The sequence below is a fragment of the Anabrus simplex genome, chromosome 6 (genome assembly GCF_040414725.1).
Source record: "Anabrus simplex isolate iqAnaSimp1 chromosome 6, ASM4041472v1, whole genome shotgun sequence".
Lineage (NCBI taxonomy): Eukaryota > Metazoa > Arthropoda > Insecta > Orthoptera > Tettigoniidae > Anabrus > Anabrus simplex.
In genome coordinates, this window is record NC_090270.1 from 163689197 (window position 1) to 163714347 (window position 25151).

The window sequence follows — 25151 nt, forward strand, 5'->3', positions numbered from 1 at the left end:
AGACCCCTTGGTTAACGCGCTAATGAATGTTGGCGCCTACAATTGATGCTGGCATTGTTTTTACGTGTACCTCAATGTGTTTGCTAAGTTTCATCGCGATCGGCGACTCCACCATTGTGGATGTTTCCTTGTCAGTGACCGCATACGACTGGTCAAGTTCATTAATTTTCTTCTTAGTGCATCTGTGGTGGACACGGGTAGGAGTGCAGAGTACGAAGCGTAAGAACGCTGTACTTAAACTGGCACTTAAAGGATTTTCATTACAAAGGAAGGTTGGGTAGTTGGTCAATAGAACACATTCTACGATGCAATATGTGGTTGATAAATGTAAATACAATGCACTATAAAGAACACGCCAAGGAAACCCAGGAGAAAGTGAACTGAAAGGGAAGAACGGTTTGTTGTTCGGCCGATTAAGTCATATTCCAAATTAAATGCACCAGTATTGAGGCTACTCACGGAGCAACGAACCGGAAAAAAGATCAGCAACTCCACCATCCGTCGGAACCTGTATCGGCATGGGTACTATGGAAGAATCCGTCGGAAAAGGCAATCCGTAAGTAGAAAGAACGGACGGTTTAGACGGACATGAGCTAAGGAGCATATAAATAAGGAGAACGAATTCTGGAATGATATTATTTGGGCTGATGAGACAAAAATAAACCTTTTCGGGTCAGGTGGCATCCACAGAATATGGAGAAAAACTGATACGGACAGTGATGTGACAAATACACTTCCAACTGTAAAATACGGTGGTGGGTCTGTAATGCTTTTGGGCTGTATGTCAGCCAGAGGTGTGGGTAACGCACATTTCATTGACGGAATAATGAACAAAGAGTGCTATAATACAATCCTTGAGGGCAAACGTGAACCAGAGTGCGGAAGAAATGGGGATGCCACCTGTTTATATGTCGCAGCATGATAATGACCCAAAATACACTGCTGATATTGATAAGACATGCATCATCTGGAACATTCCTAAACAGCTTAGAACACCTCCCCTGTCTCCAGATTTAAAACTCCCATCGAACGTCTTTGGACTACGTTCAAGAGGAATATCCGTAGACAACGAGTGCTTACGAAGGAGGAACTTAAAAGTGTGATTCTTCAGGAATGGCAGAAAATCAGCCCAGACATGTGCAAGAAACTAGTGTATTCAATGCGGTGATGATATCAGGCAGTTATAGAGGCTACGGGACATTCCACTAGATACTAACATGTTCCAGGAACTCTTTATTTTTTGTTTATTTCAAGTGTTCAATTTGCTTGTACGAACACGAAATATACAAGATCATGGACGCGCTTTTCTTTATTAGAAGCCGTATGATTTGTAAACATTGGTGTAAACAGATATAGTAGACATATGTTTTCTGAAGGTTCTGTTGAATATATGTTCAGTGAATAAAATATTTTTCAGTTTATTATTTTCTGGCACTGCGTTGAGGTACTAACGCAAACAGCCCGTACGAATAAAATAGGTAGATACTGTAAGGTTTTCTTCGGGGTGTTCGGGCATTATACCCAACTTCATCAAGCACATTTCGTACTGTTTGTGCCGTAACATGCTTGCCAGTATTTCACTTTCCACTTGAGACCTAATTTTTGGAGCACTTAATTTCGGATTCCTCTTCACTTTTCCGACTATCTGTCGTTTGTCTGCAGGAGTCAGAACTGATGGCCAACCATTTCTTGTTTCGTTGTGATACATTTTACTTTGATTGAACCTCTTTACTGTACTGATGGGCCTGTTTATTATTTCTGCAATGTTTTCGAAGGATTCTCCCTTTTGGAAGCATCTCATTGCAACTAGTCTTTCTTCCTCAGTCGTTTCCCTATTCTTGCGTCCCATCGTACTCAAGTCTGATACACACTGCTTCAAAGCTGAAAACAAATTGATTTTAGCAACTGAAGGGTGAGGCTATGGTCTGCTGGGACTGAGTGGTGGTGGTGGTGGTGATTATTGTTTTAAGAGGAAGTACAACTGGGCAACCATCCTCTATATAACACTAATCAGAGGGAAAAAATGGAAGGGGTCCGACACTTCGAAAAATGAAGATATCGGCCAAAGGAAGACAAGGGCCACGAAAGGCATGAAAATGAAAGACTCCCTAGCCCTCGCAAACCTAATAGCGTCGGGGTCGGAAAAGAACAAGAGTTGACCAAGAAAGGTCGGAGAGGATAGATGAAAGTGAGGAGCCTGGCACAAGTAAGTGGAAGCAATGCCAGGACTCAGCTAAGGGCCCCGTGGTCGCCAACCCACGCTCCAAAGTTCAGAGCCCCTGGGGCTGCTGGGACCGAGTCATGGCATTGTATTCACTAGATGAATATTTGTTTGGCGTCAAGGTCGACATGACTTAAAATGTTAGTGTTCTGGCTGTAAACAAACTACTGTATTAAAATATTTTGATGTTATTTTACAAGAACAGATACAGTATAAACGAATTAAAAAGCACAAATATTGCCAGTCAATTCTTCGTTTTTAACACGATATTTGTAAGAAGGTAATGTGACTGTAGTCAGGCGAATACCTATTTTACTAAATGTAATTATTTCTCCAACTCGTGTTCTCTACGTTATTCATGTTGGTTTGTTTTGTGAATGGTAAAGGGTTACATTCAGTTTAGACCATGTATGTGACCTGTGATGCACTTCAGCCTCTGTTTCATTCTGAGGCGTACATTAGGAAGATCTTCGACTTTGAGAATTACTTCGAATAAAAATAATTGGGTAGTTAATTCTGTAAATAGCGCGTGTCTTTTCTTGTGATGGAATTCTGAGAGCATTGCATTTTCTTGTATGTGCATTATTTTTCTTTCAGCACAACGTTGCTTAATACTCGTGATATTCGTGTGATTCTACAATCCATTTTCTGTAATGACTGCTTTGATGATTATTGATATTTTGTCATTTTATGTAATGACGATTGTGTTGTCACTCTGACAATTTTCAGCGTCGAAATATTTCTTCCTCGGGGATAGAGAGAATTTTCGTTTGTTAATTTTATTCTTGCCTTAAAAGTAAATAGAGATAGAATTAGTACGAGATAACACATTCCTTTTCATTCAGTGAAACTGTAACAAATATAGGAAAAGACAATGACGTGATGCAATGTTAATAATGTTAACTAATATTAATTAAAATTAGGACTACTTCAGCTAAGTGTTTAATTAACCAGGAATTGTGAATTTTATCCATCTTAAAATTTAAATAGTGTAACACCATAAATATGCTTCGATGATGATTATCAGTTTCTGGATATTATCTTCAAGATTTATATTTTTCAGTGTAAGATTTATTTAAGTGCTGAAGCAAGATATTTAAATGAGTGTCAGGCTTTCTGTGAGTCAGTAAAGTAAATTTTAAATGATCACGTATTTCAAACAGTACTTACTAGAACGTGTAGCCTCCGTGGCTCAGACGGCAGCGCGCTGGCCTCTCAAGGCTGGATAACGTGGTTTTCCCTGTCATATTTCATTCCAGAAACACTGTCCATTAACGTTTAATTTCATCTATCAGTCATTTATCATTTTCCAGAGGAGTACGACATGCTTCGGCAGCCGGCACATTTCCTATCCTCGCCGCTAGATAGGGACTTCATTTATTCCATTCTTGACCCGGTCGAATGACTGGAAACAGGCTGTGGATTTTCATTTACTAGAACGTGAAAATTGCATTTGGTGGAAATGAATGATTTTCCATATCGTTTGTGACAATTGCAATATTTCATTTTATTTTTGTTCCATTAACTCCGGTTGATATTAAATAAAATTATTTAGAAAATAAAATCCACATCTACTTAGTTACTTCTGTAATATTCAAGGGATTATTTTTCCCTCGAACTTTATTCCTATCCCTTGTATTCAGCTTTCAGGTTTACGGAGAGGCCACTGCTGACTAGACTAAATGTTGTTAGAAATGTGAGCTTTTAACTAACATAACACTAGCAGATTCCCGATTCTGCCGTGTCAAAGAAATAAAAGGAAGAAATTCATTACGGTGAGTTTCGCAAAGACTTTCTCCAGTTAATTAATTCTTTCTTCTTTTTACACTCGACTCCTCGACCTTCTTTTTATTGTTTCCATCTTCCCTCTGGCCTTTCCCTCCACCGGCGCCTACACTGTTTTTCTTTCCACTTACTTTTCTTTTCATCTCTTTGTATTCTACTCCTGTGCCTTTACCTTCTTCCGTTGCATTTGATTTTTCCTCTTATATTCCTCATCCCCTCCATCATCTTTGAATAGTCTGATGATCTTGCAGTCTATTCCGCATCTCACACGCGTAAGAAAATGAAACGTCTTACTAGAGCTAAGATGGCGTCATCACCTCCTACTCGGAATGCTAGAGCGTGGGTTATTCTACTTCTGGCCAATATATTCCCAGTATACTCCCTAGACAATTGTTGATGTTGACAATTGTTAATGAATATCTGTATCTTTTGTGTCAGATATTTGGTCACCTTCAAAGCTTCATGAGCATATTTCAACACAGATTCTACACTGAACATTAGTTTCCACGACCGCATTATACTTTGCTATCAGCTATTAGGTTCTGTCCAGAACATAATATATTGTAGCAGATGCCAAAGAGTTGTTAAGTATTGAGGAAATAATAACAAGACCACCGTAGTTAAATCGGTAGAGCGTAGGACGCAAAGTCGAAATAGTGTGGTTCAAATCCCGGTCATTCCATGTGACATTTCTGCTGGACAAAGAGGAGGCCGAACAGGTTTTTCTCCGGGTACTTCGGTTTTGCGAACGGATGATATAACATTTCGCTAGGGTTCAGAATCGTGTGCAAAATGTGCTCACTGAATATTTGTACCATACAGTACGCCTGCAGGGGAATAGCACCCCTATAATAATGTGCACGTTAGTTGGCCTGCAGCAAACGATATTAGAAGGGGCTGCTGAATCACACTGTAAAATGGCGTGCTGTGTATACAACAACTAGAATTTCAATCACCGAGCGAGTTAGCCATGCGGTTAGGGTCGCGCAGCTGTGAGCTTGCATCCGGGAGACAGTGGGTTCGAATCTCACTGTCGGCAGCCCTGAAGATAGATTTCCGTGGTTTCACATTTTCACACCAGGCAAATGCTGGAACTGTACCTTAATTCCATGACCGCTACCGTCCCAGACTTAGCCCTTTTCCATCCTTACGTCACCTAAAAACATTGATGTGTTAGTATGATGTCCAACAACTAGAGGGGAAACAATATGAATTTGCGTTTCCTCCAGAAATTTGGGCTTTTGACTGAATCACATCAGAAAGAACAACCAATACTTGTGAGGCTTTCGAGAGAGGCTTCGGACTTCACTTTAATAAATGAACATCCAGTGTAGTCCTATGTGTCCAAAAAATGGGGAAGGAAACGCGGTTGACATATACGCAACAAATGACGAGTCCATGGCACGTTGTGGGTGAAATGTACACACGCACACACACACACACACATGGCCTAATAATGCTGTGTATTTTTACCTGTAGACGTGAAGGCCTTAACTGGTATTATTATTATTATTATTATTATTATTATTATTATTATTATTATTATTATTATTATTATTATTATTATTCGGTTTTCGCATCAACGATAGATTTACCATCTAACAATATAATGCACACAGTCTGTCACTTTTAAAGACAAAACATATTTCTGTTCTATGAATGGTCCTTAATACTTCAAATCAGAAGAATGATGACATTAAGTATTGACTCATTGAAATATGGTCAGAATCTTCGACAGTGGTTAATACTGCAATACGAACTTTCAACAACAAACATGAAGTATTAAGACCGACCCAAGTATGAGAACAAATATTCTTTGGCTACACGGGCTTCCTTACCACTGCAACAAGAATCTCGAATTTGAAATATTTACTTGTTTATACGATCATAGTGCAAAACACCAAGAAGCTTTTTTAATGAGTACTAGTGGTTAAATTGAAATGTTCATGGTTAGTATAAAATACTCATCAAATATTAAATATTATTAGCTTAAAGCATGAACTCTTAAATTCCCAATTATCCACTGTTGCATCTTTGTATCGATTTTGCATGCAGAACAAGAAGTGTTCAGTTATTTTTTTCGTGTGCTAGTAGGAAAAAAAAGAGACCTATCTGTGTCGGTGCGACGTAAACAAGTTATAAAATCTTGTCCTAGTGGTTTAACGCCACACTAAAACGTAAGGTTATTTGGCAACGTAAGGATGCGAAAGGAAGTATAATTGACTGGGTTAGTTCCTCTGGATCGGCGACTGGATAACCTTCTTCATCTACACACAACAGAACATACGGTTGGCGTCAGTAAGGGCATCCGGTCGTAAAATTAGGCTGAATTCATACAAAATGGCAAATCAACGTTACCGGGAAGAGACCTATTATTATTATTATTATTATTATTATTATTATTATTATTATTATTATTATTATTATTATTATTATAGTTATATGAATTACTTCTCGATGTTGTTATATTATTTTGTTTAAGATGTCTGCTCTATATTTTCATTATCTGTATGCAGGGATAAATTTGTTTAATGGCAATGCATTATGATTTCTTTTGTAATAACTGGAAATGCGTTAATTTTCTTTCTTTACACAATATGTAAGTATGCAGTCTGTATCTTGTATTTTTAATGTCCTTTTATATTATGCATCTTTGAGTGATTCCCTGATTAAGAAAACTGTGAAACGGTATTTATTCCCGCGCCTCTGGTACTTGCTTGACCACCACGCCCACATGATTTGATCGCTTACAATATGGCGGAAGCGGTGTTCAAGTAGATTCAAATATGGCGGTCCCATAGCCCCTCTATAGTCCTCTTTCTAGCTCGTTGGTCAAAACTAAAGTGGATTGTTAGCTAGCAGGATTTAACAGCTCTCATTAACAAAGGCAACTCTGTAAATTCACTACCAATAATCTATTTACAAGATAATATTGTCCATGTCCACAATACCAACAGAAAATATACTACACACTGAATTATCTCATTCAAGCCTGACGAAATGACTTATCTTCTTAGTGTCTCAAAAGGCAGAGAACATTGACCTTAGTACGTTGCTGCAAAAATGAAGCAAAATACCTGAAAAATCTTATGTTGTTTCCCTCGGTATTATTCAGTAAAAAACATAAATCATTTTTAAAAGTCGAAATCGACAAAATCACATAAAGAAAGAGCGTAAGTTACTTGAGTAACAAAACACTTGAAATTTAAGCTGTCATAGGCTACCTAAGATGCCACTGTCACACCGACAGCGAAAGACGAGATTACCAGTATTCGCGTCATCGGCTATTGTGAATTGGAGTGTTTGTAGTAGGCCTAGGTTCCACGTAAGGCCAAAGATATCAACTAACTCATTGAAGAAATGAGTCACCGCATCAACACACTTAGGGTAGTACTCTTTCCTCCAAGTTTCCGTATCATGTTTTCCTAGCATAAGAGCGATGAACTCCATGTGCTCTAGATGCGAATTATTTTTATATTCTGTGTGAATGTAAATACCCGGCTTATAGGCTGAATGGTCTGCGTAGCAACCTTCAGTTAAAGAATGGATAATTGGACATAGCACTTGCGTAAGGTAGGGCATCTAGCCATAAGACTGGACCAAGTCTACGTGTAATGCCGACTCACAAATTGACTTGGAAGAGGCCAGGAAAAAAAAGGAAGTTCTGTCTGAATGTAGGCGGCTCCTCTAAATGTTCTCTTCTGAGTGACTTTTATGAGGATCAAAACCTTTATAAACCACAGTGACAGCTATTAGGGGGGGGGGGGCATCCCCTCCACCCCCCCCCCCCCCCCCGCGCCATATTATGGATATTATTTTTCCACTTTAGCCGGCTGCAACTAGAAATTATTAAAACAAGCAATTTGTACAAGCCCTGTTGTCTTATCCGCTAATTATTTTCTTTCATTATTAACAAAATTATTAGCAGAAATACGCAAAAAATGTCGTTTGACGTGGCTAACCGATTTGTACAGCGCCACAGCAAGTAGGCCTAGTTTCTTTTTTTTTTTTTTTTTGCTTTACGTCGCACCAACACAGATAGGTCTTATGGCGACGATGGGATGGGAAATGCCTAGGAAGTGGAAGGATGCGGCCGCGGCCTTAATTAAGGTACAGCCCCGGCATTTGCCTGGTGTGAAAATGGGAAACCACGGAAAACCATCTTCAGGGCTGCCGACAGTGGGGCTCGAACCCACGATCTCCCGATTACTGGATACTGGCCGCACTTAAGCGACTGCAGCTATCGAGCTCGGTACACCAAGTAGTGGAGACTTTGCATGTGCTGTGAGGTAGGGTAGCAGGGGTATACTTTTTGCCAAGGTTTGAGATTTGTTTCACCCGCTAGCCGCGCGCATTCGTCAGTTTGGCAGTCCCTTTAGTGTCTGTTAGTTTGTAGTCACATACTAAATTATTTTAATTTTGTAATCATGCTGTACTTCTATTTAATTGTAATACAAGTGTAATATTGTACCTTTTATCGAAGTTTTATTGTATATTATTGAATCAAAATCTCAAAAAACTGTTATTACCGCACTTAAGTTGGTAAATTGTCAACCTTTGCCTCTCTATCGAAATTCGCTCAGAGAACATTAAAAAAATTGCCATTTTGTAGCTTTTTCTTTCTGTTTTGACTTATATATACACCCCACCTCTGCTATATTCTTCAAACCGGGTAGTATTTGTTTTGTGTACAATTTCTTGCCCCTGTACTTCGAACTCCCGATCGCCGCTACTGATAAACCAAATACTGTTCTAAAGAGTAACCTAAGACTGTTTTATTTAAACTTACAGTAATTGTCTTCAGAATGGCAGCGTACTGAAGTTTGGTGATAGTAGCACTTTGCACAGTTCTGTGACATTCACAAACTAGAGTGCACTTCATGCTCTCAAGAATTAACTGACGAATAAGATAGGAGAAATGAAGGCTAATATCAAAGCATTGATTGTGAGTTAAGGGCTTTCGGTAACGCTGTACTTGGCACAGACAGCTCTAAGAAAAACGCTATACATTGGCTACAAGTCTCACGTGCCAGGAAATTCCCAGAATCACCGAGATACCACTTACGTAACTGTGAGTCTTATTGTTTTCTTTTCCACCGCGCTTCCTCCAGACAACACACTTATAATTGAAGAGCTTGCATAACTTTTCTCGTACAGGACGAGAAGAGAAGTGTTATATAAGGGAGGTGCGTGCATACGATTAAGAAGGGGTTATTAAAATTGGTTTGCAGAGGAGCTATCAAAGCACTGAACGGTAGAGTCATATGTGCTCACATATAAAAGGACAATTTAAAATGAGCTTACATAAGAGTTATAAGGAGAGTAAGGGCGTTATTATGCGTAGTACTGTATTATCGAGCAAGTGGCCCCGTGGTTTGAGTCACGTACCTGCCGACTTGCATTCGGTAGATAGTGGGTTCGAACCCCACTATCGACAGCCCTTGAGATGGTTTTCCATGGAAAACCATACTCCCTCCGTCTCCCGAATTCCGAGGCGTAAAGCCATGGCTGAGCCGCGACCACTCCTCCTCTGCTCGGCTGGTCGGTCGGAGTGCAGAGCCGTCGGACCAGCCGAAGGACACTGCAACCGACCAAGTTATAGATGAGACGTGATAGTGTGTTAAAGGGCAGTTTAAAATTAGCTTTTATATGAGTGATCGGAGTGTTTGTATTCATCGACATGTACTTAACACCTGCCGACGACCTCCCAACTTCCCAAGTTGCTTCCTCGATGGTACATTTAAAGACTTTTCTTGGCCGTTCTCCAGCTAAAAGAACTCCAGTCTGGAACCCAGTTTTAGACTGCTCAATCTGGTTTCTGCAATATACACTGAGTGGCCAAAGGAAAGGGGTGTCCCATGTGCCGTGTATGGTCCCTGAGCGTTGCGGCTAGCTGCGGCGTAGCTGAACAGTCTCTCACAGACACCAGTGTCGTGAAGATGGCAATACGTCGCGAGTTAACCGACTTTTAACATGGGATGATCAAGAGCGCACGGTACATGGGTCATAGCATTGCAGAGATTACACGCGAATTCGGCTTTCCGAGGTCAACAGTGTCGAGGATGGATCTCCAATATCGCAGAGAGAATGTTACAACCCGCGCAAACCACCGCACCGGAAGACCACAGGTGTTTAACGAACGGACATCACGCGCCTCCGCAAAACCATACTGGGCGCTTGACGGGCTACTGTGAATCAGAACACCGCCCAGTTGAATGATGGGAGGCAGGACCCATTTCTACCAGAACTGTAGAGAGACAACTGCACCGCATAGGCTTCACCAGCCGACGACCAATGTGTGCCCTTTTGCTGACACCTCGACACAGAGCTCAACGACTTGTACTGGCCCGCAAACATCGGAAATGGACCATGGAACAGTAGCGGCGTGTGGTACGGTGTGATAAATCCAGTTTACGGTTGTATCGAGCTGATGGGCGTGTGAGAGTGTGGCGTATGCCCCATAAAGCTATGAATCCTGCGTGTCAACAAGGTAGAGTCCAGGCGGGAGGTAGGTTAGTTCTGGTCTGGTCGGCGTTCTCATGGTCGCAATCAGGCCCCATTGTCTGGCTGCAGGGAGCACTGACAGGTGCACGTATGTAGACATTCTTTCAGACCATATGCATCTCTTTCTGGCCCTAAAGTACCCCGATGGAGATGCCATGGCTCAACAGGGCAATGCGCCATGTCACCGCTCTGTGGTAGCACGCACGTGGTTGTAGGAGTACTCCAGTAAAGTTATGACCATGGATTGGCCCTCTAGATCCCCCGATCTTAACCCAATCGAGAATTTATGGGATGCTCTCGATGTTAGTGTACGCTTCATGAACCCCGTCCCAACTACACAAGACCAATTGTGGATAGCAGTGCAAGATGCGTGGGTCCAGATCCTTCCAGAACGATTCCAACATCTTGTGGAGTCGATGCCTCGGCGTATTGCTGCCGTTTCGAGGGCTCGCGGAGGAGCAACTCGTTACGAACATCATATTCAGTGTCTTCCCATGGCTTCTGGCCACTCAGTGTATGTCCAATCCACTTCCGTTTCCTTTCTTTAGTTTGTATGGGCAATTCACAGCAGATTCTAGTAAACTGGCCACTGTTATGTTACTTCTATTCCTAACGTGCCGTCTTGAGATTCCTTACTTGAATTAACAATTGCTGGCACTGCGACTGAAGTAGAGCTTGCGGAAAAGGCTTCCCTTGCCCAATATCCTCCTTCACGCTTTACCGTGATTTTCTCTGATGATTACAAACACTTTCAATTGGGTCTGCGAGTCTTGATCTTGATATCTGCTACTAGTGAAACAAATTCTCTAGAGTGAGTGTTTGCAGTATGAGAGCATGAAATAAATTCACGTATTATTTACAGTAAAATTATAAGTGTTGTGACTTTAGCCCATTCTATTAATTAAGCCTCGTCTTCATATTTAATTCTCCCAAATTTAGAACCCACCATCCGCCACTGTATTCAGGTTTAGGTCTACTGAATTTAAGAGGATTAATCATTGTTATAAACTCTCCTAGTTTGTAAGAAATACCCTTAACCTTTAGATCTTAACTGAGATGTGGTAATCCGTGAATAATGTAGAGTACAGTACTCACCGAAGTATCGGAAAACAAAATAAGCATCCACCCCACGATATAAGGAATGGCCAGCGAAAGGATCGCTTTCTTCCGTCCGATACAATCGCTAAGGTATCCGACAGGCAAGGATCCCACTGCGGCCCCTAGTGGCAGAAGGCAGCTGATCCATGATCCTTCTTCTATTGTCACGTACAGTGGGAGATCAACGTCGCCCTGCTCCCGCTGTAGTAGTGGTACGGCTGGAGACGACCATCCTAGGCACATTCCCCCGCTAAAAGCAGCCAGGTTAGCTGAAAAGGAAGGGTGTTCGTTATTATGTTGTTTTGTTTATATATTTGTTTCCCATTTTGGGAAACTCCTTAGTTGTTGTGTTCAAATTACTGAAGTGGCTGAAAGAGATGTCGAGGACATCTTGAATAAGATGAGGACAAATAAAACCCTTGTCATAGATGAAATTAGGACGGAAATGACGAGGGAGTCATGAGAAGCAAACATTAGGTGTCTACACCAAATCCTTAATGTAATCTGGCCTAATGAAGAGATCCCGGATGAGAGGAGAATGGATGTTATTGTCCCTAATGTCATTGAGTCATCGCAGAGGATAGTTCATCTAAATTGGAGCTTATAGCCTACATTACCCTTGCAACTTCATTGTATGCTAGGAGCAGACGCGAGAAATATCGTCGCAGACTGCTGTGAGTGAGCCTTGAGCATAATATTGCCATTACTCCATTGTTTATTGTGTTGATTATTTACGGGCCGTTATTTTCCTCTTGCAATTTTTTGGCTCGACAGATTTATTATGCATTTCTTTCTTTTGCGTATGCATTATTTTATTTATTTGAGTAGTATAAAACATGCCCGAAGCAGTGGATTTTCTTTCATGCTGTGGTTATTTTGTTTGCTTTCCTTTTCTACAGGATTTTCAACGTTGAATTTTACTTATGGTTGCATTCTACTTTCAAGTCGTAGTTTTGGTGTTTCAGTATGGAGGCATGAGTCTTGTAGTGCTGACTGGTGACACTAAGGGAGATTTCGAAGTTATGGTAAATACATGAGCTGATGAGTTTGAGAGTAGTGATCTTAAAAATATGAGGAGAAAACCGAAGTTATGCATCTCGGCTATAAAACGAGAAACTTTCGGTTACCAGAAAGGGGAAACCTCTCGGCTAGCCTGTCTTGGGGATGTAATTATTGCGGACTGTACAAAGGAAGAGGATATACGGAGAAAAATTATTATTGCATGGTTAGGAGTAAAACGTATCTCTGGAATGCTGTATGACTTAACGATAGCAGCTTTTCCGGATGTACCATCCGACTTTCGAGTTACCGAAACGTGGCGTGTGTGACCCTTCGGTAGTACGATGTGCATCAACATAGACATATTGAATCAACTGGTGTTTATCTTTAAGGTTTTATGGTTTTGAAATGGATTCCGCGTGGGACTGTACTTCTACTTCATTACAAAAAATAAAAATAAAACATCATTTAAACCCGAGAAGCCAAAAGGGAAAAATAAACGCGTATGTGCATATAATGCAAAGTGGGAAACCAGCACGCCATACGTATCTCCTGATCGAAATAACGTCCACAAGGTATTTTGTAAAGTTTGCGAGGAGACGTTCAGTGTTTCTTATGTATGAAGGGTCTTCAACTCACAAACTGTAAAAGAAATTGTACAGTAAACATGAGTGAAATGTATTTTTCTATGTTATTACTTAAGTAAGGGCCCGCCCCGTGGTGTACGGGTAGCGTGCTTGCCTCTTAGCCGGAGGCCCCGGGTTCGATTTCCGGCCAGGTCAGGGATTTTTACCTGGACCTGAAGGCTGGTTCGAGGTCCACTCAGCCTACGTGATTAGAATTGAGGAGCTGTCTGACGGTGAGCTAGCGGCCCCGGTCTAGAAAGCCAAGAATAACGGCCGAGACATGGGCTGTAGTGCCATGGGGTTTGGTTTATTACTTAACTAAGACTATTCTTGGTCAAGACAAAAGGGAAACTGGCAATACAATGCTTTTGCAAATGTTACAGTTTTTGTCGTTTTAAAATGTAGCTGTCCCCCCGAAATTGTGTGGAATTCCCTCCCCCCCCCCCCCCCCCTATTTTGACTGTCTTGTCCCTCATTCCTTCCTTCAACAGTTGGTCACACTATTGGCAGGACACTTACTGAGAATGCAAGATGAGAGAATCCCGTGGTCAGTATGGCTCATTAAAAAAACTCGGAAAGGCCCATGCAGACCACAGGTAAGATGTGATGATGGCCTTGGGCGAAGCCTGAAGGCCGCTGCAGTCCAGAAAGACCAAAGGAGGGACCTGGCAAACAAGATAAGGGAATGGAGAAGAACCCTTCAGAACTCCGACTCTACAACACTAAGAAATAGAGTGGTGATGGTGATGATGATGATGATGATGATGACGATGACCGAGCTCGATAGCTGCAGTCGCTTAAGTGCGGCCAGTATCCAGTAATCGGGAGATAGTGGGTTCGAGTCCCAGTGTCGGCAGCCTTGAAGATGGTTTTCCGTGGTTTCCCATTTTCACACCAGGCAAATGCCGGGGCTGTACCATAATTAAGGCCACGGTCGCTTCCTTCCAACTCCTAGGCCTTTCCTACCCCATTGTCACCATAAGACATATCTGTGTCAGTGCGACGTAAAGCAAAATAGCAAAAAGAAAATATGATGATGATGATGATGATGATGATTTGCCTTCCTCTTGGCACTGTTTGAAAACGTAACCTGATGAAGCAAAGAAATACACAATTATAGTTATAAAACAAGGCGATCACCGGAAAACGCAACTTACTCGATTGCAGACGGCATCCCCACTGCGGAAGATCTGGGGGCATTTACTTACTTGTTACATTTGATAAGGTACTATTCTTTGGAAGCTGTAGATTATTGTCTCAGCAAATAGTAATCTATAAATGAATTTATCTCTTTGTCTTCACCATTTTGTCTTTATTCTAGGATGAATTGCTATTTGTTAGAAGACACTCAATTTAAATACACTCGCCAAAAATCTCTTTAAACTAACCAAAGTATTGTCATCTTTCTGAGGCTTGAGGTCTTAGGTTCTACACAAGGCTCTACTGCTGTAGGGTCCGAATCTTCGAACCTAGAATGTGGCAACATCCAATGCTCGTCTGTAAACATCATCCATACGACCACAGAGTATGTTCTCTTAAATGAAATTTCTAGCGCTACCTTTCTGCTTGTACATGAGAAAAGGTTATTCTTGGTTATCAACTTCCTGTTTCCTTGTGTTAAACGCAAGTACTAAATTTAAGTATATAACGGACTAATTTACAGTTTAAAAATCATCCTGCTATGAAAAATTGATTTTCTTTCCTATTGTTTGTTTTGAACAATCTCGTGGTAAAGGGGTAGCATGCTTGCCTCTTACTCAGAGGCACCATGTTCGATCTCCGACCAGTACAATAATTATTATTATAGAGTGCCAAAATAAGGTTCGCTTAGTCTCGTGAGACCAATTGAGAAGCTGAATGATATGAAAGACAGCTGTCCCGGTCGCAGAAGCCAAGAAATTGCTCTGAGGATGTCGTCACGCTGATCTCGCGAGGCCTTGTGATCGGGCAGCAATCGTCTTGGCACATCAAGGGTCTTACTGGCTTGCACGTGTCGTACGATTCTTCCTTTGAGTGCTTGTTTCGGTGGAAATCTGGAGAATACAACTGGTTCACAAGGACTCAACTTTGATTCTTGGTTATGTCAAGCTAAATACTTGAGTGCACATAATGATGCAGGTAGAATGTATGTGAGCAAACATATTCTATTCCCATGTCAATTTCATGACTCTTAAATGGAAGAGATCCATGCCACTGGTTTAACTGGATCGTGTGTTAATTCCTTCTGGGTAATATTCTACCAGACAGCCACTACTGCGGATCAGTGGTTAAGGGTTGTTGAGAATATTATCAGAATGATCAGTCTCCTCTGATTCTGTCATGGCTGGTTTTCCCTGTCTTTAGAGCCCTGCAGGGATGCGAATATCCGCGATGTTAGCGTCCTGGCGGATGCGAACTGTATGGCAGTGTGGATAATTTTGCTGATAATTTCCAAATAATGATGATTATTGATTTTCACTCAGATATACTCTAGAAATCTCGACAAGTCAGTCTTTCACACATTTCATGCAGTTGTTTTCCTTGTGGTGAGACGACCTTTAAACAGGTGATATATAAAGAACCTTTCAAAGGTGTAAATCTGACCTAAACCTAACTGGCTCCTGTTCGCAATTAGTGGAAAGAAGTAGTAACAGTTTCGGAAATGAACCGGTCAATTCCTCATAAACCTGTTACTGTGGGGCGGCTGGTGTTAGGTATCAGTCCTATTGCATTATGTTAACAGATCGATCCGTTTCAATACCTTGGGTGAAATATAGTTAAATAGTTGCGGGTGCGATTGCGGTTGAGGAAGTACGGAGGGGTTGCGAATAATATTTTGTATATCCGCGCAGGGCTCTGCTTATTACATCATTGGGCAGTTTTAAGACAGCCCAGGGTGCAGAATGAACACAATGATTAAGTTATAGCAGCATGGTGTACACTGTTACTGGTGCAGCAACCGTGTTTGAGTGTAATTGAATGATATTCATTGCTTTAATGTCGGTTATAAAGAAAAATATTCTATCCACACTGGTAACCATAAATGTAACATAATTCTTTTTTTTTTTTTGCTAGGGGCTTTACGTCGTAACGTAATTCTTTTCGTGATGATGATAATGATGATTGATGATACATTCACTTTTCGAGTTTTGAAAGGAAAACATTCTATCCACACTGGTAACCATAAAAGTAACGTAATTCTTTTTTTTTGCTAGGGGCTTTACGTCGTAACGTAATTCTTTTCGTGATGATGATGATGATGATGATGATGATACATTCACTTTTCGAGTTTTGAAAGGAAAACACTTCAGTAAGTTTTCTCTTAAGAATGGCTATTTATATTTTCAAAATAGAAAAATGAAATAATGTAAAATTTCCTACTTTCCTACTTTCCAAAAATAATCATTCAGTCCTTTTTTTAAAAAAAAATTGAAAACTCCTTACGCCGACCGAGCAATTCCTCCACCTGGCAACACTGCACAAAAGAAATGCCAAGAACGCATACTCGGACAGATTACAAATGAACAACAGAGTACCTTCCATCACAAGTGCAGAGCCAAGAGCATGATGTGTTCATTGAACGGCGGGAATATCCCCTCCTGCGCCATTCACCTGGCTGCCTGCACACATTCAACTCGTGTTACGTAAATGAAGGTGCATTGCCTGTCTATCTCCTTCTGTCTTACCGTGCGCTAATCTGTGATCAGCGGATGTGCACGAACTTACTAATGGCGAGAGAATTCCTAAACATGGGAGCGTGATAACCGACCGAAATCGTTACTGCTTTCTATAACTAAGGCGGCCATGCTTCAAATACCTTCAAATTCCAGCCAATCGGATTGGGTTTCTTGAAATGAAAAAATGGGATTCCACGTAAAAAAAAAAAAAACAGCTATGAACACTATATCAACAGTCATGAAATACCTCTAGTTTTCATTTCTTAACACGTACAGTAGTACCAGTACGTATCTCTAAAAAAAAAAAAAAAATGTAAATAGCGTTCCCTACGGTGATTCCCAGCCAGGTCAGGGAATTTTACCTGTATCTGAGGGTTAGATCAAGGCCCTCTTAGCCTACGTGAGACCAATTGAGGAGCTATCTGATGAGGAGATAGCAGCCTCGGTCTACAAACCCAACAATAACGGCCGAAGTGATTCGTTGCGCTGACCACTCGTCACCTCCTAATCTGCAGGTCTTCTGGCTGCGCAGTATTCACTTGGTAGGCAAAGGCCCCTCAGGGCTGTAGAACCATGGTCTTTTTTTATAATCTTCTGCCTAGACTTTACAGTTTCCTAGTACCAGCACTTTCTAGGATTTGGCACATTTTTACGGTAGGACTCCCTTCTTGACGCCAACCGTATGGGGATGGATATATTCACTGCTGTATGATTCTGTAGTGGTCTGTAGTGTGATATGTTGTGTGGAAATGGACCAACACAAATACGCAGTCTCCGAGCTATATCTGAAATATTAAAAAAAGTGTTTTGATAGATAGGGCTGGAGGGAGGAACACAGCACGTGTCATTGGACGATGTTGACACATTCCTGCATTCCTTTCTCCTTGCCTTCGCTTTCGGCTCACTTTTTCGTTCGTTCAGACCGCTGTGTTCTGTTGTACGTAACTCAGGAATGAGAGGTTTGGGAACCCCAAGCAACATGAGCCGGCCAGGAGGTTCAATCTCCATGGCAACCGCAGTGGGTCCACCCACGTTTCAATGGCAACCATACCCTCTACACCATTCTCCCCACCCAGGCAGGTAGTAAACGGACGTCCCTCTAAGAAATGTCAGAGCGTATCTTTCAATATTACGTCTTTAGAGGAATTAACCAAACTAAGTCAATACTCCGACTCGGACAGGAATGGAACGTGGAACCCTCTGAACCGAAGGCCACTACGCTGACCGTTCCCTCAAGGAGCCGAACGGTTTTAATAATAATAATAATAATAATAATAATAATAATAATAATAATAATATGACATTGTACATCTTGTGAAGTGGTGCCGTTTAGACAGCTTGCCCATGAATGTCAACAATTCATTTTGGCTGCTATCTAGCAGCGAAAGCGGAACTCTACTGGACCATTCTTATTGTCACGGCCGACTTGATTCGTCGCACTAGCTAGCTCCTTGGAGCGCAGCGAGGGATTCAGTCGGCCGTGTTATTGTTTATTGTTTATATAGTTCGGTCTGGTGACGCTGAGTGCGCCATCAGTCCAATGCCATGGAGTGCCAGAATTGACCAGGATGGAAAACACACTATCACTGACCCACTGACAGAGATGAATTTTAACATTAGCTAATTACTGCATTTCTTACTTCTAATGGGAGCTGAAATTTAATCGTGGAAATGGATCTGCGTTTCACACATCAGAAAGCAATTCCATCTACACGCCAATGTAAAGACTAAACGTCAAATTCAGATTCAGATTCAGAAGAAAGCAGTTCTCACAGTAAGTAATACTCGAATATAATATATTATGTATATTGGGTAACCGCCCCGAAGGCTGATTTGGCCCTTAACAGCCCCATGTTCAGCCGTCATAGATGACCTGGGCATCACTGACGTGGTGTACAAGGGAAATGTGGAGTGAGTTAAGATTTCCACGCTTTCCTCACAAAGCCAGAAGTAGCAGTGAGATATCAGTCTGTCAAGCCCATTGAAATGTCCTCACCAAGCGACCCTATGAGCGACATTTTCACACCATTCATAACAAGAACTTGCTGCTTAAGAAAATATTAGCATCGCTCATACCTCAGTCACTTTCACATCGTTAAAACCAAGTGTGAGACTGAGACAGGTTAATGAAAGTAACAGATATAATTTAGCCCATACCAGAAGATAGTGTTCTGTAAAGACTAGGTCTTGGGAGCAAAGGCATAATACTCGGAATGCATACAAACGTATCATACGTCACTCGTGTTTTAATATTGTTTTAGCCAGGCTGAGCAGCTCAGATGTTAGAGTACTGACCTGAGCTCATGTGGGCGGGTTCGATCACGGCTCAGTTCAGTGGTACTGTATTTGAAGGTATGCAAATACGCCAGCCTCATGTCGAAATACTTACCGGCAGGAAAAAGAACTCATGAGGGACAACATTTCGGCACCTCGGAATGTTCCAAAACCTTAAAAGTAGTTATTGTGACGTAAAACTTTTTCTTTTTTTGCTATTTGCTTTACGTCGCATGACACAGATATGTCTTATGGCGACGATGGGACAGGGAAGGCCTAGGAATGGGAAGGAAGCGGTCGTGGCCTTAATTAAGATACAGCCCCACCATTTGCCTGGTGTGAAAATGAGAAACCACGGAAAACCATCTTCAGGGCTCCCGACAGTGGGATTCGAACCAACTATCTCCCGATTACTGGATACTGGCCGCACTTAAGAGACTGCAGCTATCGAGCTCGGTGTTCTTCTTTTTCTTCTTCTTCTTATTATTAAGACTTCACTAATCAAGTACAGTAGGTTTTCGGTGCGATAGGGAGCTAGGACTGTGAGAAAGGTGACCGTGGCCTTAACTGAAGTACTGCCCCAATATCTGCAAGTTGTAAAAATAGATAAACTACAGAAAACCATCTAAATGGTGGAGTTGGAATCATCCTTTTCCGAATGGAAGACAAGACCTACGTGGCTCGTACCGCGCAGCCTTCTACTTCCTCGAATATGATTTTGCAGTAGGACTCTATTGTACACTACCGGTATAACACACCCGTTTGATTTGCGCTTTGACGTTTTAGGCCTACATTTTTTTACAGGAATTTTTTCTTTGCCATCTCCATCCAGGCTATGGAAGTTGCAATTAGATATCAGTCTGTCAAGTCCATTGAAATGCCCTCACAAAGCGACCCTACTGTATGAGCGACAATTTCACACTATTCATAATAGGGACTCGCTGCTTAAGAAAATATTAGCATCGCTCATACCTTAGTCACTTTCACATCGTCAAAGCTAAGGGTGAAACTGGGACAGGTCAATGAAAGTGAGTAGAAAATAAAGCCTTTCTGTAAAACCCATCTATCTCGTCTTCACTGGTACATATGGAGGGTTACATTCTAATGAGGATTGACAGAATAGGAAAAGGTAGTGGAGGCGTAGGGATATACAGTATCTGCCCAACTAAATGGCATTCAAATAAATATTTAAAACACCGAATTAATATTAAAACGGACCAGAGGTCTTATTTGTCGAGCGGCATATTCGCAGTGCTAAGTGTTTACTAGCTATTGTGTGTCATGCACCCAAAACGAAGTATGTTGAAGACCTAGAGGAAGCAGCGCAGGACCTATTATTCAGGTGTGAGCTGGTAATTTTAATGGGACACTTTAATAGTGGCATTTATTGTGATTCTACTGAAACCAAACAACTGAAAAGCATGCTTACCTCACTCAACAAGACCCTACACATTAAACAGCTACTTCCCATACAATCGCTGGACCTAATCGTAACAAACCATACTGATATAAAGTAGGCCCAAGGACAAATGCAAGCTTCCGGACTATTCCATCATGACCTCAGTTATGCAACATATTCAATGAAATGTGCCAAATATGAGTCGCTACCCGAGACTTCAAAAACCTAAACGAAGAGGGGTTCATTGAGGAGGCACTAAGTACATCGTGGCACAACATGACAAAGACGACAGAGCATCCCTCTTCAACGATCCACTTTTAGCACTCTATAGCAAACATGCCTCCATATGGAAACGGAAATACACGGAGAAAATGTCAGCGAGAGAAATGAAGCTTATAAATATTATGTAAAATGTCCACCCCAGACTATGAAAATACAGAAAATTGCGTAATAATGTAACACAAAACATTAGGAATGCTAGGATACGTCATACATATGACATCTTAAAAATAATATCACTGATAGTGTATGTAATACTCATCGCAACAGTTTGATAAAAAATTAAACTGACGAAAACAGAGACGTGTCACTGGGTGACGTGAATAACTACTTTTGCTCACGAACTTCACAGACAGACGAAAGGTAGGAAAAACGGAGCAAGTGGCTGCGTAGTTTGGGTCGCGTAGGTATTAGAGTGTATTTGGGAGATAGTGGGTTCGAACCCCACTGTCGACATCCCTAAATATGTTTTTTCGTAGTTCTCCATTCTCAAACCAGGCAAATGCTCTGGCTGTATCTCAATTAAGGCCACGGTCACTTGCTTCGCATTCCTAGCCCTTTCCTATCCCATCGTCACCTGGGTTGGTGTACCTAAAGCAAATTGAATACAAAGAAGGAAACAATCAACAGACTACATGCGAAAAGAAAACGCGACGGAGAACAGTTTTTTCACATGTAATTATTAGGGACGTGAGATATACAATCCATGAAATAAAAGTTTATCCGAAACTGCACGTCCAACAATAACACATGTTATACTAAATACTTCACTCATGACAGGAATATTCCCTACGAAATGGAAAAAGTATCATAATAAGACTTAAAGGAAAAAAGGACAATGGAATAAACTCTGAGACCATGAGGATTTTCGACCAATTTGCATATTGCCCTGTTTTAGTAAAATATTTGAAAAAGTTGTTCACACCCCTATTCAAACACAAATTACTAGGCAAATACCAGTCAGGATGTAGATCTAACCACAGCACCACCACAGCTCTACTAAAAGTTACAAATTACATTCAAGTAAAAATGGACAAGGAACAGATGACTATTCTCGTTCATTTTCACAAGCAAGGCATATGACTGTATGTACAGGGAAATGCTATTAGCTAAGCTAAAAACCCCCAGTTTTTCCAAACATTCACTGAGATGCTGAAATCGTATCTAACTGGGCGGCAGCAGTGTGTATCAGTAGGTATGAATGTACCATTCTGCCAACAGAGTGAAATTATGGTTCAGAACAGTGTTCTTGTGCCACTTCGTTTTCCAATGTATCTAAATGACCTTCCAAAATACGTTTAAATATCATTTATACGCTGACAAAATACAACTATATTATATACATACAAATCCGAAAGACACCCAACTAGACATTAGTAAACTAAATGTTGACTTAGGAAACATAAAAAACTGGACTAAAACTAATTATCTCAAATTTCACCCATTCATATCACAAACAGCCTTAACAGAATCAAAATGGACCTATTCGAAATAAAAATGTATTAAAATGTCTCAGATCTTCTTCCACGAAACACACATAGCAATAAAGGATACCGTGAAAAGTCCAGGATCGTTTCGGATAAACATTTAACCTGGACAGACCACATCACGAAAATATGCCAGCGAGTTTTCTTTTCCCAGCATTCTCTTAAAAGGTTACGGGATCTCCTTCTATTAAATACGAGAAAATTCCTTGTACAGAGTTTAATTCCGCCCATCGTCGGCAATGATAACGTATACAACAGCCTGAACAACACATTTAGCGCTAAACTTCAGCGAGTTCATGACATCCGTGGCCGTTTTATACATAGTAAGTAGATATTGCCATGACAAATAGAATACCTAGTGTTATCATCACTACGCTCTTTGAGCGCTGGCGTTGGTGGCCCCGCCAGAATGTGGCGCTGCAGTCGCTTCGCACCAGCGATAGCACGTGCACCAAGCAGTCGATAAAGGTAAAATAGCGTGCGTGCGTGCGTGCGTGCGTGCTTGAAGTCATGGTCATAATTTTAACGTGTATGGGATGGTATTTGTTTGTTTATTTGTTTTAATATTTTTTCGAAGGTCTGTGTTGGTATCTGTTCAGTGTCTTGTGTGAGTAACCAATAGTTTTCTATTGTTTCGAGAAAATGCTGTATTGTTTCGTTCCTGTAAATCGGATTACGGAAGAAAGCGAGATGGTAGATAATTTTTTACACTACCAAAAGGATATAATGGGTTCGCGAAGTGGGCGAAAGTTATTTCGCGGAAAGATAAGCGATTGCTAGTTGCTTTACGTCGCACCGACACAGATAGGTCTTATGGCGACGATGGGACAGGAAAGGGCTAGGGGTGGGAAGGAAGCGGCCGTGGCCTTAATCAAGGTACAGCCCCAGCATTTGCCTGGTGTGAAAATGGGAAACCACGGAAAACCATTTTCAGGGCTGCCGACAGTGGGGAATAAGCGATTGACGGCCAAAACAGAATTTGTGACGTGCATTTTTTTTCGAACATTTAATAATTAAGGCAAACTGTTTCGGAGTGAATGCTGAAAACGTGGAAATCCCTCGCGTGTAGTGAAGATTAAAACCAGGAGCAATACCTCATTTTTTTCCAAATTTACCGAAATGCCTCTACATCGGGGTAAAGTGACGAAAGGCACCCAGTAGAAAAAGAACTTCAGACAGCATCAAGTCAACAAGAAACAAGAATAACGATGTGAGTGAAGCAGTGCTGGCAACAGTAAGTGGTGAAGTACAAGTTCAATGTCAGCCTAGTTGTAGTCAAATTTAGGGCCAGTCTAGTTCTCTTACCGATGCCGAAAATACAATATTGTCTTTCAAAAGGCGACTAAAGATCGCAACTCGCAATTTAATGCGAGCTAAGTGTAGTCTGTCCTCAGCCAAAGCTAGGATTAATTTCTTATAGAGACAGATTAAGAACACGGAATTTCAATTTAAACGTCATTTTATTAGTATCCCCCCATGGCACTACAGCCCTGAAGGGCCTTGGCCTACCACGCGACCGCTACTCAGCCCGAAGGCCTGCAGATTACGAGGTGTCGTGTGGTCAACACGACGAATCCTCTCAGCCGTTATTCTTGGCTTTCTAGACCGGGGTCGCTATTTCACCGTCAGATCGCTCCTCAATTCTAATCACGTAGGCTGAGTGGCCATCGAACCAGCCCTCAGATCCAGATAAAATTCACTGACTTGGCCGGGAATCGAATCTGGGGCCTCAGGGTAAGAGGCAGGCACGCTACTCCTACACCACGGGGCCAACTCAGTTTTCAGTAGAAAAAGACTCTTATGACGACAATGGGACAGGAAATGGCTAGGAGTGGGAAGGAAGCGGCCGTGGCCTTAATTAAGGTACAGCCCCAGCATTTGCCTGGTGTGAAAATGGGAAACCACGGAAAACCATTTTCAGGGCTGCCGACAGTGGGGATCGAACCTACTGTCTCCCGAATACTGGATACTGACCGCACTTAAGCGACTGCAGCTATCGAGCTCGGTAGAAAAAGACAATTATTATAGCCACTATGTTAAAGAAACGCCAAGTAAAATATCCCAGTGGTATGAAGTACAGTACCTAATGACTTTCTTTCACAAAGCTTATTACTTGGAACAAAATCACTTTAAAGATACAGACATTGCCTGGGGCATAATAAAGCCAATTGAGGAAACTCTGCGAAGGACTTAAATGCCCTTACGATGTAAAAATCGTCATTGTGTAAATGCTATTTCGGATTACTTTTATGATGCAGTAGAAGAGAATAAATGGTACGGAGTAGTATATTCGATGAGAGAGGAGATTCAATTTAGGCCTAAATTAATAGTACTTCACTAAAAGTAAATGGTTTGGTCGATTTCCGTAACTAACAGCAGATTGTCAAAGAAATCAATGGCAAATCATGTATGAGTTTTTATATTTGTACCTATTTATTCCATAATAGAAAAACAATCGTTATTTAAGACTGTTTTAGATGTTGGAGATTGGGAGAGTACTGTGCCGGAGTTGTACCCCGTTCCCGATACTTCGAACGATATGTGTATGTTGTTAGGCAATCCTCAGCATTTGTTAAGTGTATATCATGTGTCCGTTCTCTCTGTCACGAAAGGGAAAGTAGTTTATTAGTTCTTACGGAAATAAAAGATTACGCATCCTACAATGGCACGAGGTTTCTAACTCGTCCCTCTAAAAGAGAGAGAGAGAGTGTGTGTGTGTGTGTGTGTGTGGCATTCTTTTCCAGGCTGAAAGGAAAATTAATATGGGGCGATATTTTTATGAGTGTATTGATTGGAATCAAACAGTTTCTGTTGTGCCGTCAG

The 25151-nt window shown here is 41.3% G+C and overlaps 1 protein-coding gene across 1 annotated transcript in view; it reads right to left on the minus strand.

Moving 5' to 3' along the window:
* LOC136875605 (facilitated trehalose transporter Tret1) overlaps nucleotides 1-25151 on the minus strand; it is a 49988-nt gene that overhangs the window by 19331 nt on the left and 5506 nt on the right. Inside the window, exon 2 of the mRNA XM_067149143.2 lies at nucleotides 11606-11877. Within this exon, the coding sequence (XP_067005244.2) occupies nucleotides 11606-11877 (272 nt within the window). The remainder of the gene's footprint in view (nucleotides 1-11605; nucleotides 11878-25151) is intronic.